The 15,835-nt window shown below is 37.7% G+C and overlaps 1 protein-coding gene across 1 annotated transcript in view; it reads right to left on the reverse strand.

Moving 5' to 3' along the window:
• Positions 1 to 15,835, reverse strand: part of PPARGC1A (PPARG coactivator 1 alpha) — a 98,377-nt gene that overhangs the window by 39,286 nt on the left and 43,256 nt on the right. Inside the window, exon 3 of the mRNA XM_082838817.1 lies at positions 1,134 to 1,328. Within this exon, the coding sequence (XP_082694943.1) occupies positions 1,134 to 1,328 (195 nt within the window). The remainder of the gene's footprint in view (positions 1 to 1,133; positions 1,329 to 15,835) is intronic.

Consider the following 15,835-nt stretch of genomic DNA (forward strand, 5'->3'; position numbering starts at 1 on the left):
CCGCTGTGTGGATGAAAATCATTGGGTATACACGTAAAGAAATCAGAGTCTTAGGCAGCAAAGCCAATGACACTGGCACATGGAAAAATTGGGGAATACATATGTTACCACTGCTTATGAGATATTCTCCTCTAAACCAGAAATCTCAAACTGCAAAGGCATATAAGTAGGGTCTCCGTAGGTTTACATGGAATGCTTTTAACATACAGAAACTTAGAGACGGGAGAGAAACAACACCTAAACGGCAGGCCAAAGCACACTATTAAAGTTTGCAGGATGGCATTCCATAATTTACATTGCATGCTTTTACATCAGATTTATGGCAAATGACAAATGGCTACCATAGCTGAGAAGGTAAACTGTGTCTTAGAACTAATAAAATCCTGGTCGAGTACTGCACTGAAAAGAAAATTCACTCTTCATTGCCAATAAATCTACTCTTCATTGCCTACCATAAATTTAGGTAACTTAGGTGGCAAATGTGCTATTATTTTCCAGTCTTCATAAGAATTATGGATCCAAAGCCTTGAAATACTGCATACTCTTTGATCTACCTTCTATTTCTAAAATAATATGCATGAGAATAAAACTACAAATACGTCAATTATCATAAAATTTATGATGGTGAAAAAAAACCAGGAAAAAGACTAAATATCCCCACCATAAGGGATTGCTTAACAAATTAGTTCATCTCCAAACAATAAAATACTATGCAACCATTCAAAATTATGCATCTATTTAAAATTCATGAACATGTTCATGATATATCTTAAAACAAGAGATTTCAATAATTTTTGATACTAGAGATTATTTGAAATTACAGGTGAATTTTTTTGTCTATTCTCTTTAGTTGTCTATATTTTCTAAGTTTCTAACCATACACATCAATAATACTAAGATATAAAAACCTACAAAAGGTAGCTTTAAAAAACTGCAGTGAGACCACATGAAGACTGTATTATCAACATTTTTCAACACAGAATCACAGAATTTGCAACTCCGAGTGTGCTTGGGGATTATTTTGGCATCAGTCTAAATGAAAAATCCAAACCTTATTGTTACTACATCATACCCACGCAGCGGGTAGCCAGAGGCAACTCCAATTCCTGTTAAACAGTAGGAAGGGTTCTTACCAGAGACGGCTCTTCTGTCTCCTGAGGCGGAGGGGTGCCATCAGGCATGGAGGAAGGACTAGCCTCATTCTCGGTGGTCACATCTCCATCTGTCAGTGCATCAAATGAGGGTAATCCGTCTTCATCCACAGGGAGACTGTCCAGTGTCTCTGTGAGGACTGCTAGCAAGTTTGCCTCATTCTCTTCATCTATCTTCTGCAAAAAACAGTAAAATAGAAGAAGTCATGAGTTAGTTCACATTGGGAGATGAGTAATCTATTAATCAGCATAGGCTGAATATGTTTACCCAAATGAGTGTGTGATACATGAAATTTGGAACATCCGTGCCAGAACACAAGATCACGTCTTCCTTAAATTCCAAATCCCTTTTGGTCTGAATCACGCAATCAATTAATACCTTTAGTGTACCAATCTCTGATTGTTGAGCTGTCCAATTTAACTATTTATTGTGTCGGTGTTAACACTGCTAAATACGATTCTGTCTTGTTCACAGTCATTTTCCGTATATTTATGTCTTGTTTCCTTAACTAAAAGAGAAGATTTAGAGAATCTCAGGGCTTGAGAGCATTTTAATTATCATCTATTGCATCTTCAGATATAGTGTTTCAATCTCCTGTACAGCATACCCACCAAAATGTTTAGATAACCCTCTGTTTGAACACCACTACAAACTGAAACTATACCAAGAAAAACTATACACTTCCATGGTTTCAATTATAATCTCATCACTGAACACTCCACAGCCATTTATTTCTCTCCCTGACATCTCTCCCAACTTTAGTCATAAATCTATAACTGCCTACTGGACATTTCTACCTGATAAGAGCTCCCTCATCTCAAAATCCAAACTTAGGACCTTTCGTGGAAAAAAAACCAAAAAAACAAAACCAAAACCAAAAAACTTGCTGTTTCTCTTGACTTTCTGGGTTTGGATAACAATTCTTCAGACCCTAAACTCTGGAACCACCTTGAGTCCTCTGTACCTGGCCAGTCACTAGGTAGAGCCTTACTTTGTAACATCTCTTGAATGCATTCACTTCTTGTGACCAGGGGTACTTTCTAGGGCAACGTCGCCTCTAACGGGGGCTCTTGCAAACATGGTTTAACTCATTTTCCTACCTGCCACACTCATTTCCACCAACACATCCTTGGAAAGCTCATCTTCAGTTATTCATTGCACAAATATTTTTGAACACCTACTGTATGTCAGGGCCATGTTAAGTGTTGGAGACACAAGGAGAAACAAGACAAAACTCTGCCCCTCTGAGAAACCACCAGGGGAAGGAAAGAATCTGTAAACAATTTATTATAAAAGAGAATATTCATTTATTTCAGCACTCTGTAAAAAAAAAACTCAAGATCTTCCAAACTGGAGCTTATACCCCTTGTCTATAGGTCAATGCGCTATATTCTTATGTACCTGGGCAACCAATGCCAAAGCTGGGCATACAGTAGACAGTCATTGATTACTTGCTGAATAATTCATTGATCTGCATTTTTTTTTACCTAAAATATATGTTGTGTAGATCACTTTCTTTTCCTTCTTTTAGCACTTCACGTTGTCCAATCTGACCTGCTTCATAAGTCATTTTTTTAAGTTCCGTACGCTATGACATTAACAACATCAGCTAAATTATCCCACACAGATTCTATTACAAAATACACCTAAACTGCTGACATCTAACAAAGTCAGCAGTGCCACACTTCCTTTCTCTCTAGCACTGAACTCCAGTTAATTGACCTGACAAAATTACAAGAATCACAGAATAAGACAGCTAATCAGAAAATCAAATTGTATTACGAGAGAAATTAGGCAGGCGTTTATCACGTATACATTCTATTTTCACATAAAAATTGCTTTCCCTCCTTACTGATGATTCTCCATCCAGGAGTAAAACTATGAACGTCCTTCTGTTTTGGATTCAAGAAGGCAAGAAGAGCCATAGATACTCATGGTAAACTTTATTTGGCACTTTTAACATTTGTTTCCATCTCCCTAATGGCCCTGTACTTGACCTTGTGAGTCAAGTGGTTTGGGGAACACAGTGTGGAGTAACAATTCTAGGAGTTTTTAGACTCTAGTGCAGGCAGTAAACCCTAATCAGAAGGGGTGAAATGTTAACTTCAAAACTGCACCACTTCCTTCCATAAACTGGTCAATCCTTTAAAATCCAAATTGCTCAATTCAATAACAAGACTTTATTGGGCATCCCCCTCACCTTCAACACTTCTGGACTCTGTCCATGTAACCTTAATAATAAAGATACTGAAATAATTTGCTCCTATTTTCTGCAGAGGATCATAATCTGGTATCCAAAGATGCCAATCTCTCCCTTTTAATTTTGATTTCGATTCTCCCACGTACCAAAAAGCAAATTCAGGTGATTAAACTATTCTGAATAAAAGTTATATTTAAATGAAATATATTTTATTTTAAATCATTTCAAAATCATCTCAAAATCTCAAAATCAGATTTACACTAATATAAGTATCCCCATATTGCCTAATAAATATAATCTTTGAAAATGTCTCAAGCACACACATGCATGCTTACACACACACGCACATGCACACAACACACACAAGCACACGCACAAGCACTTTCAATAAGTTGGACATTTTTTCCAGGTATCCCAGTTTTCAGAAAGGCTTACTTCACTGAAGTTCAAAAAGAGCTCAGGAAAAATAGTTAAGCATGTTTACCAGTAAATGAGTAATTTTGTTTACTCTGATTTAAATTTTGCATTTGGCTTCCCAGCAATACTACAAGCCCCTATTTGCTTTCAATCACATAATACAATAGTGTCTTAGTTCTATCCCTAGTGTAAACAAATGACGATAATTCCAATCAAGTCAAAATGACAAAGAACACTTAAATTAACTAGTTTTCTTCAGTTCCTTTAATAAGCCTGGGTGAGTGTACACCAAATACAATGGCAGAAATACTGGAGCTTGATAATGTCATAATTAATTTACAAGACCTGATTAAACCACCAACTATTTAAAGTCTCCTCTCTCCTGAAACCACCATGGGAGGGGAGGGTTTGTGGAATGGAAGACTGGCATTGTGGGGGGGGGAGGGGGGGAGGGAGGGAAGGGGGAGAGAGGAAGGGAGGGGGAGCGGGAGGGGGAGGGGAGGGGGAGGGGGGAAGGGCAGGCTGGTCTTAAATCAGTATGGAACAGTGGGACTGTAATCATTATTTACAGGCAGTGTCCGTTAGAAATAATTATTAAACCTTTTTATTATCATCCTTGTGTATGTGTGACTCAGAGAGGTGCTCCAAGACCATTTGTTTTAATAAAGTTGCTCTTGAATTAAGGTAGAAACGAATGCTATGATTTCAAAATCTCTGTTTTCTTTCATCATAGCATACTGGGAAGAAAGTTTGATGACACTTCTGTGTTGAAGCTCAACAGATATTCGTACGTGTAAAGTTGAGTGAACACTGTCCCTCATTCTGACAATTTCAATTAATTTGGCATGAGTTTCAACAATCGAACACCCCAGAGAAGGCAACGCATGTGACCAAAAGAACTCAAACAATTAATGTCACTTTCCATTATTGCTTCGGTCCCAATTTACAGAGCAAATAAATGTAAGTCGCTGCAGACAAAGCCCACTGGCCTACTAACACGTGTCTGTTCACAGGGCATGGAAATACATGAGTCAGGAAAAATGCCATTGCAAGATAACCTTTCCAAGACTCGGCTCTGATACTGCTTTCTAATTGTTCAAAATAACTGTTTTTATAAAAATATACTAATTAGCTCCATGTAAGTTAGGAAAAGAAAAGCAGAGCGGTGAAAAAGAGAGAGCAGATCACCAATTGGGTGGTGATCTACAGCTACACAAACAGCTCAGTCTCCTCTGGGGGCAGAAAGGCAGACGTAAGGTTGGGAAGCAGACAAGGAACATTTCCATGTGGAGCTCTGTGGCTATCAAGCTGCATTTCCCACGATGGGTTTCAACCTTGGCCTCTCCTTACATAAAGGAAGTCCACTGCTATTCTTCTGACCTAAATAAAGGTCCTTGTGACTCTAACACTTCAATCTCTAAGGGCTCTCCAGGAATAAAGAAGGCATAGCAACAAAAACTCACTCAAGGTGTAAAGAATTTCCAGTGACAGATACACATACACATACGTGTATACTAACAAACCACAATTTAGAATGTGCAACAAATCGGAAGCCGTATTGTGTCCTTAATAAACGATAGTTCAGAACAGTCAATAAAACCAGAAGATTCATTACCTCTCTTTGGAACTGTCGGGTCCCTATATGAATTGCACTAAGTGTGATATAATTCAAAAGGTACAGCTGAAGGAAGGTAGATTCAGCCCCTTCACACGCCCCAAGTCACCTCAAGATTGAAATTTGGGATCCAGTGTGTAATATCTGGGCCTTGCTCCTTTGTGAGCAGTTGAAAAAAGGATCTTCCAACCAGTTACACATGGTAGGGTAGACAATGCATTCAACTCACCCAAATGCACACAGAGTGAATAAATCCACTAAATTAAGGAGGAGGTGAGGGACTCTGAGATGCTGACGCCTGAAAGGAGAAACACAGAGTGCAAAACTGCAAGAGGTATCCCCAAGATTTTTAATGCAGACTATCTGGAAGGACCATGCCCTGCTTATGATAGTAATTTTGTCCACATCTTGTAGAATTGCAATTATACTCTGCATCCCTAGGTTCTTACACTTGCTTGATCTCTGTTTGATAAAAATAGTTTAATAGCCATTTAATCACAGCTTCATTATCTTAGCTCTCTTAATGCGAATTAGGCCAGGAGAATTCGTGCCTCCTCATTAGTCAAATCATCAATAAGAAGGAAACAGTGGGGTCTTCTTATCATTCATTAATCAGTTTCAATACCTTAGGGGCTGTTTACTCTGAGATCAATCTGTGTGAGAGGTCCCTTAACCTCTCTGAGCCGCTATTGTTTTACTATGTAAAATTTCGAGTTATCTCCCGAATTCCTATTACAGAATTTTTCTGCACTCATGAGTAATAAGGAGGAAAAAAAAAGAGTTGATAAACGCCTGAGAATTCTTAAAGAAGGTGCTCAATAAACATCTCCTGTATATGCCCATCATCTTGATTACCTGTATTTGAACTTCATTCTTTGAGCACGTTCTACCGCTGACTCTTAGCACTGGGCCAGCTTCCTCCCAACTTCCCAGCATGCCTTGGGCTTCCTTCTTGCCCCATCCTGCTGATTCGGAAGCAGCTAATGAAGACAAAATTAACTCCTACTTTAAGTGAGGCCTAATTAAGAAGGGAATTCTGCTAGAGTAACATCTGGTAATGTATTCTGAAGCCAAATATAAATGACATTTTTGGATTATCCACTATATTGGATTATTTGTTCCAATAGATCCCACCAGGAGTTGAAATAAATAAATAAGAAAGTGAATTTTATGATAGATTCAGGGGCTCAGATAAGGAATACAACTGATCATAGGCATCCCCTTCCCGAATCACCATATATAAAGTGCTGTACCACCGTTTCATGCACAAAAAGGCAAAAAATGTTTGCATGTATCAAGGTTGGTTTTGATGTATAAAGTTTGATTCAAGATTTTCAAGAAGCTGAATTCAAAATAAAGAAAAAATTTTTCTTCTGAAATGAAATAAAAAATAACAATTCGGATTAAACCCCTGAAATAGAATTTGAGGTTTTAAGTTTTTTTAAAAACCATTTTAATGAGGACAGATAACACTTCATTAATTGTTTATTGCACATGTCTGCTCTGAGTAGTCTGAGTCTTTGCTGAAGACGCTGTTAAATATTTTGAATACTATTTTCAAACAATTCTTTTTCCTTCTTTCTTCTTTTTCTCTCCTTGAATGCTCTACAATCCACTGTGGTTTTTCTTGTTTTACTTACACCCAGGCATGGGTAACAACAGCACGTCTGTCCACCTTCTCACACTCCAAATCGGGCAGAATCCCCACATGGCACTTATAGGTTGCTAACTCCTACCCCATTCCATAGGAAGAGCCTCTAAAACACTCCACTAACTTTTTGCTTAGCATATGGAATAAAGGGCTTTGAAAATGGGATGGTCACTTGAAGGCAGAAATAAAAAACAACTTAAGAAATCTCAAGCATATATGTCCAGCAGAAAAATAATCAAGACAGTAAAGACCACCTTACCTCATATCACATATTTCTTATAAAAAATACTTTTTCATCGATTCATTTCTTACAAATACCCCCAAAGTTAGCTTAGTCCTCTATTTTATTCCCAGGAGAGATACAATGAGTACATTAGGCGCCACTGTATTTGCCCTGTCAGATGCCAGAGTTGCTGGTTGTATGATATAGTGGCTAACAGAAAGAACACAAATTTAAATTTCACTGTCTAGGCAACTCCCCATGAAACTACAGGCTACTTAAAATATCGTGTACGTAAATGTGTCTACACACATCACACCCCTCAACACATATAAGTCTGCATTTCAAGGACATATTTAAAACAGAATCTATGTATATGTGCCTCTCAATCTCTTGAGTGTATTCTACATATTCAATTGTCATTGACTGTGTAAGTGTATAATCAGTGCATGTATTTTTCCTCCCAGTTATCCACTCTAACTGAAGAAAGCAATGAAGAGAAACTGAAGATAACTCCTGCAAAAATAAAATAAAATAAGGATCAAGTGGAAATAAATACAAGCAAAACTGAAGGATTCCCTCCATAGATATATTTACCTGTGGGAGTCCATTTCATTCCCAATAACACTTAACGCTCCTATTTAAGCGGGCATAAAATTTAGGTTCACATCTGTACTTAGGCTCTATACTAACTTATTAGCTTATATCACACACTCATGAGTTAATAAGCATGTCCTGAACATATGGAGTCCATTATTCTGAAAAGGTCACATGAGCCAAAAGTGTAAATACAGAAGTTCAAGAGAAAGGTCTAAGAAAATCCTGGTTGATGCACTCAAAATGAGCTAGTTAAGGGGTGGGTGGGGGAGATGTTTCAAGTCTATTCCTCACACTATATAGAGGAAGTAACTGGGTTGTGCCATCAAACAGGAGGCTTAATAGACCTGAAAAGAGCCAAGTTTAAACCATGAGAGAAACTGGGCAGGTTATAAGAACACCAGACTGGAAGTCAAGAGAATGGATCCTAGTCCCATGTGGACCACCAGCTATCTGTATGGCTTAAGTCAAACAACTCAATTCCGGCTGCCCTGCACATGCTAGAATGATCATTCTATAGTCTCCCAACTGGCTTCCTGTTTTCACTCTTGCCACTTGCCACCCCATCCCAATAGTCCATTCTCAACCCAGAAGACAGTGATCCTGATAAAACTTGAGTCTTATCTTGCCTCAATTTTGACCACACCCTCCATGGCTTCCCATGTCTCTAAGAGTAAGAGTCAAAGTTCTAAGAGTGACCTTCTAGCCTAGGATCACCATATAAGTTATCATCCAAGCCAGAACACTTTTGAGAGTAACTGGGAATCATCAACGATCAACCACCGGGGGCTTAACCCAGACTACTGCAGGCTAACTGAGATGCATTGCTGGTTGCCCTATATTAGACCTATATCATCTGATGCTCTCAACACCCCCATTTATCAGGCTGAATCCTTTCCAAACACTCTGAGCTCCTTACTAGATCACAAAAATGCCAGGCATTCCTCTGCCCCAAGGCTCTGCACCTGCCGTTTCCCCTTTCTAGAAGGAGCTTCTGCCAGAAGGCCACATGGCTTGCCCCCTTTATCCCCTTATTTACTCAGATGTTACCTTCTCAGTGAGACCCTCCTAACTACTCCAAACACAGTCTATCCACCTCCCTGGTTTATTTTTCCCTTTGAAACTTACTGCTTAACTGAAACTTAACTCAGTATATATTTTAATGACAATTGTTCATGGTCTGTGTAAAATAGAAGCCCTGCAAGGTCCATCTGATCGCTGGTTAAAACATGTGACGTATAGTAGAAGCTTAATTAAAATGAATCAGTAATAACTAACAAGTCTAATCAGTTCTAAGAATATAATGTGACTTTTCATCCTCCTTTTGTTATTGCCACTGTGGTATCCTCTGTAATTCCCACCTCTTCTCACCCTCAGCAGATTTGTCTTGATAATAATGTTTATCTTAGGCTCTGATTTAAAATAGCTTCCATTCATTTCTCATGCAGTTTTTGTAAATCCATCTTTTGTAAAGGAAGGGTTTGGGATGGGTCTTGTAAATGGAGAGATTTACTCTCACCAGTTCTGGTGTTTGGAAAGATACTAGAATGCATTATTAAGCAATTAATTCGCAAATATCTCAAAAGAGCCAAGAGAAAAATCATGCCAGACCAGCTAACTATCTGTCCATGCAGAAGCATCAGGCTCACTAATCAAGAGAAAACAACTGATACAATCTATCTGGATTAGCGTGAGCTTCTTTAGTTCATACCTTATAACATACTCGTCTACAAGCTGGGTATATATATTACTCTTAGCCGGAGGGTTTTTCAAACTGTGTTCCATGGAACCTTGGACATCAGTACAGTTACTACAAGGACTGATTGTAAATATTTTAGTATATAATACATTTTGTATAATTGAATTCATATACAAATATAAATAAGTTGCTTTTAGAAAGCAAAATGTACATTCAATTGTGTTATTTATCTTATCATAAACACAGTGGAGATCACCACTGCCTTAACCTGCCAAGTTGAATCATTTGGCATTGGTCTCAAGATTTAAAAATACCTTGAGATGTGCACATGAGCAGTTTAAAACCTGAAGCCATTTACAAATACTCCTTCCTATGAAGCAGGGTTTTCTCCATCCTCTTCAATCAAAACAAAGTACAAAATAATCAGTTGCTAAGATTGCTATAACATACCAATCATTATCTTATAACCCAACTTCACTTTTTTAGGTTCATTTAAATAGTGTCAAAAATATTATGACATATAAATGTTATTTTGATATAAAAACTAGTAAACAGCAGCTGACCTTTACTGAGTGCTTCTCATGTGCTGAGTTAATTTCTTTATGCATATTATTTCATTTAAACCACCATTAACCCTAGTAGTAGCCCGAAACTCATGTGGCTAATAAGAAGCAGAGTTGGATATCAAAACAAACACCTCTGATAAAAACTTGTTCTCCCTCCCTTTTTTTATATGTTAGGATTTTATGGAAGAAATTATTAGAACAAAAATGAAAGTGGGCATGGGCTAGTCTAATCTGTATTCACATTTGGAGGGTACAAAATGAGTTGGAAAGACAGGTCAGTTCATTATCAACAGGTAGGGACTAAGGTGAAGAAATATAGTTACATCCCATGAAGCAGAGTTGGCCTTCCACGTAGAAAGAGGCGGTTTCTCTGAGATTGCTTCTTACTATCTACTGCTGGCCCAGTGTTACTTACTGCCTATCTTCAGTCCTACTGGGTGTGATTTTCTCTTTGATTAGAATGATCTCCCCTTTCCCCTTCATTTTTTTTCATATCTCTGACTCCCACCTCAAAGCCTATTATAAGTGGTCCTTCTTTAATGAAAAGTTTTTCAACAAATCCAACCCATACTGGTGTCTTCAAACCTTTATAAGAGTAACCTGGATCCCTGGTTAGAAATACAGATTTCTGGATCCCACCACATACCACCAAATCAAAATATCTAGATCAGTGTTTCTCAGCTTTGGCACAATTGACATTTTGGATCAGATCATTCTTTGCTCCAGGGGAAGCTGCCCTGTGCCCTGTAGGTTGTTTCACAGCTTCCCTGACCACTACCTATTTAGATGCCTATAGCACCTCTCCAGTTGTGACAACCAAAATTGTCTCCAGATATTGCCAAATATTTGCCAGGAGGCAAAACTTCTCCCATTTGAGAACAATTTCCCTAGAGAAACAGTCCAGGATTCTGTAGTTTTGATAAGCACACCAAGTGATTCTGATAATCATGCAAGTTTGGGTAAGTTGCTATTTTGTGCCTGTTGAGAAATGTATAAATAAAGTTAGAATATACGATTCCACGTATGCTAGATTTATCTCTTCTCGCACATGCAATTCTAGTAGTGCCTAATAGTTATTAATAACATTTTTGATTTATTCTATGTGAATGCTTATTTCTAATAAGCATTCTAATAATTAATGTGCCTAGGTGTTTTACAGCTTACTCCCCGAATTTCTTTTGGATTAGTTCTACGGCGTTTCACTCTTTTTATTACCAATCACTCTCCCCTTTCTTCAGCATTTTCTGACCATCATCATTATCGTAAAGTTCTTTTTCGTTTTGTAGCCTATTTGATTACATAGACGAGATGCCAAACGATTCTTGAGGATTTTCTTCTATATACTTTCACAGAGTTCTTAAATATTTCTAGACTTCTTAAGATTTTTTTAAAGATCAAAAGCACATAAAAGCCTTATAAGATTTTCATGTTCTTATGAAAGAGGCAGTGAGGCAAAATATAGATTCTGAAGTTAGATTGCCTGAGTCGGGATCCTGAATTCATCCTTACAAGGTATGTAACCTTCAGCAAGTTACTTAACCTCTCCATGTCTCCGATTTCATGTCTGAGAAGTGTGTTATAATAATGACTTAAAGGGACTTCCCTGGTGGCGCAGTGGTTAAGATTCTGCACCCCCAATTCAGGGGGCCCGGGTTCAATCCCTGGTCAGGGAACTAAATCCCACATGTATGCTGCAACTAAGAGTTCGCATGCCACAACTAAGGAGCCACCCAGCACAACCAAATAAATATTAAAAAAAAAATTTTAATTAAAAACATAAATAAAACTCTGAGCTTAATTTAAAAAAAATAATAAGACTTACATTGTAGGGTTATTTTGAGACTCAGTTTTGCTAATCCATGCATACATGTAGAACAGTGTCTGATATATAGTAACGACTTATGTTTGCTATTGATAATATTATCACTATTATTGTCCTCATGCACTAGATTGAGTTCAAAGTAACTGAGACCAAATATAAATTTGTTGAAAAAATAATATGAAGGAACACAGAGTAGACTTTGAGGTAGGGACAGAGTATAAACAAATGAAGGGAAAAGGAAAGAACATTCTACTCAATAAACTGACACAATATAGAGATTCGAAATGTGCCATCAAAATTATTAAATACACGAATGCTCAGAAATCCTTACAATTTGTATAAAGGTCATTGCCTACCTGTTACTTGTTAAGGCTGATCTGTCCGAGTTAACAGGCATGGTTTGATATAATCCCTGGATGCTTGCATGTTTATTACATGAAGTGATCACTTGAAATCCATATCAAGCTGACCTTTGATATCTACACTGGACATACACTTGTGCACACACAGGCATAAATACCATATTTATGTGCATGTTTATAAATGTATGTTTTTATTACTTACACTTTTTTTTTTTTTTTGCGGTATGCGGGCCTCTCACTGCTGTGGCCTCTCCCGTTGTGGAGCACAGGCTCCGGACGCGCAGGCTCAGAGGCCATGGCTCACGGGCCCAGCCGCTCCGCAGCATGTGGGATCTTCCCAGACCAGGGCACGAACCCGTGTCCCCTGCATCGGCAGGCGGACTCTCAACCACTGTGCCACCAGGGAAGCCCTACTTACACATATTTATTGAGTGACTACTACATGCTATAATCGTTTTTCTAGAAACTTACATTTTAGTTTGGTAGACAGAAGATGGCAGACCTTCCAAAGATTAGACTAATATATACATATATGTATAAATATATATACATATATAATATATAAATAATATAGAGTATATATACATATTACACAGAGTACATATATATATAGAGAGAATATATTTGGTTCATTTATATATATACATATATGTAATATATACATACATAGAGAGACAGAAGGAGACAAAATATTTGGAGTATATAGATAGACAAAAATGGAATATATGTGTGTATGTATATTTATAGTTTAAATGCATATATATACCTTACTCTGTGTGTGTGTGTATGTGTGTGTGTGTGTGAGAGAGAGAGAGAGAGAGAGAGAGAGAGAGCAGGAGACAGAGAGAAAGCATTTGAAGTAGCAAGCCATAATACCTGAGAAAGAAATATTTTAGGCAGAGGACAGAGTAAGTACAAAGGTCCTGAGGTACAAACTTGCAATGAGTAAGATATTAATTTTTCCACGGTTTACATATTGGTAGAAGGGTAAGGGAGGTAATATTGAAAATATTTAACAAACATTCCACAAGAGCATTGATCAATCAGAACAGCAGCACTAGGACTTCAGAGAGGAGGCCTCTAAATGACTCATAAACTTTTATTTTTTAAATTAGCAGATTATACTAACCCTGGCCATAAGCAATGTTTTTTAGATTGACTCTGTAAGAAACATTTATAATAATTTTCCATTACAACTAATAAATTCTCTCTAAGACAGTACATTTTCTGCCCCAAAGAACTGCTTAGAAGGCACCATTACAGAGGCCAACGCAAAGCTATTTGTTCCTAAAGACTTAGCACCACAAGCTATGTGTGCAAAACGTGCAGCTGCAGATGCCTGGCACCTGGATCTAGATGGCATATTAAGGCTGGGGACGCCAAGATGCAGGCGATGTCAAATGTTCCGATTACTGCAATATTCTGGCAATAGCATTAAAATGAGAGAAAATTGTCTCAAGGTAGTTAGAAGCTAATCAGAGGCAAGGCTGTCCTCTCTATGGGGCCATCTAGGGTGAAGGAAATCAGCGTGTACATCCTGAGAATCCTCTGTGCCACTCCTGGCCTGTCCCCAAGAGAAGAGGAGCCATTCACATCCTGGGATTGGACCTTAGACTCCTTGAGCACCTTTCATTTTCCATTAAAGCGTTCCTGCACAGAGCAGTGCGTTGTCAATAAATACTTGCCAAATAAATACAATATGAGAAGTTCATCTTTTCAATTACTTTGTAGTTAACTAAGTATTTCACATAGGTTTGGGTTTCCAAAGCAGCTGAGTAAGTCTGCAATCTCCTAGGATTTAGAGATTGAGCTTCTCTTAATGCCAGACTGAGTGCAACCCTCCTGAAAAATCTTTAAATACTTTATACTGAATTCCTTCTGGATACAGAATCATTCATGATGGTCAGTAATTTATATGCACACACAGCACGCACAGCAATGTAGCCTAGGACATCCAGTTAGACAAAGTGGCTAATAACACCAAAGGTAACATATTCAAAAGTGGCCTTGATAGCTGTATTTTTAAAAGTGTATGTGCCTTTAACAACATGGGAAATGACAAGAGAAGTACAAACCAAACTGGATAAAAATTCGAGAGTTACAGAAAGGAGAAAACAAGCCTCATATAATGATAGAACACAGTAACAGAAATGCCAAACAATAAGAGCTAAAAGAGTCAACTCATCCAGTCACATGATTTTGGAGATTAGACGACTGACCCCCAAACGGTTAAACAGACTTTCTCAAGGCCAATTAGTAACTGATCTAAATCTATACTTGTTTGTGGCCTATGGTTTCCTTACTTTTTCTACTATACTATGTTGTTTCCCAGGAGAATTAAAGGAAATAATAGCAAAGAATCTTTCTCATGCACTTGCCACTTTATTCTTTAGGCCTCAACATTGTTTAAAATATTGTAAATGGCCGTGTGTACATGTCAATCCCAAACTCCCTAACTATCCCTCCCCTCCCCACCCTTCCCCCCTGCTAACCATAAGCTCCTTCTCTGAGTCTATTTCTGTTTTGTAAATGAGTTCATCCGTATCCTTTCTTTTTAGATTCCACATGTAAGGGATATCATACATATTTCTCTTTCTCTGTAAACACTGCTATATTTAAGATGGATAATCAACAAGGACCTACTGTATAGCACAGGCAACTCTGCTCAATGTTATGTGGCAGCCTGGATGGGAGAGGAGTTTCGGGGAGAATGGATACGTGTATATGTATGGCTGAGTCGCTTCGCGGTGCACCTGAAACTATCACAACATTGTTAATCAGCTATACCCCAATATAAAATAAAAAGTTTAAAAAAATAAAAATAAAATATTGTAAATGGAAAGTTCCCGTTTCAGTCCTCTATAGAAATGCTGGACTACAATTAAGTTCCATGTCTGTGCTTTTCAATAGACCATAAGCTTCTTGGGAATAGGAATCATGATGTGCGTGTCAAACTGAGTGTCAAACAATGTTAACGAATATTTATTGAGTATCTACTATGTGCCAGGCATTCTTGACAGTGGGAATATGAACAAAATAATTAAAAATGAACAAAGTAATTAAATGTCCCTCCCCTCACAGAGCTTATTCTAGCAAGGGAAGACAGATGATTAAAAAAATAAATTACTGTAAATGAAGTAAACAATTGTGAGGAATAAATGACTAGATAAAATAAGAATTCCACTTTTATTCAAGAAAAGCCAAATATTTTTAAAAATCAGATTTATTTACAAAACAGGGCATGACTTTTCCTTAGAAAATATTTCATACTGGGATAACACAGAAACACTTAAACTATTGAAAATATAATTCTTAGTACAAAGACTTGACTCAAAGAAAAGTTTCCTGCTGTCTTTCACACAAACTAAAAGGCATCTGTGAGTCTCAACTTTGGCTACATATTAGAATCACATGAGCATTTAAAAAAATATTTATGCTTGACACCCCCCTATCCCCACCCCCAGGAGCAACTAAATCAGTATCTTTGGAAGTAGGAATTAGTATTTTTATAAAGCTCCTCTGGCAGGATTCGGG

The sequence above is a fragment of the Leucopleurus acutus genome, assembly GCF_964270905.1.
Source record: "Leucopleurus acutus genome assembly, chromosome: 4".
NCBI lineage: Eukaryota > Metazoa > Chordata > Mammalia > Artiodactyla > Delphinidae > Leucopleurus > Leucopleurus acutus.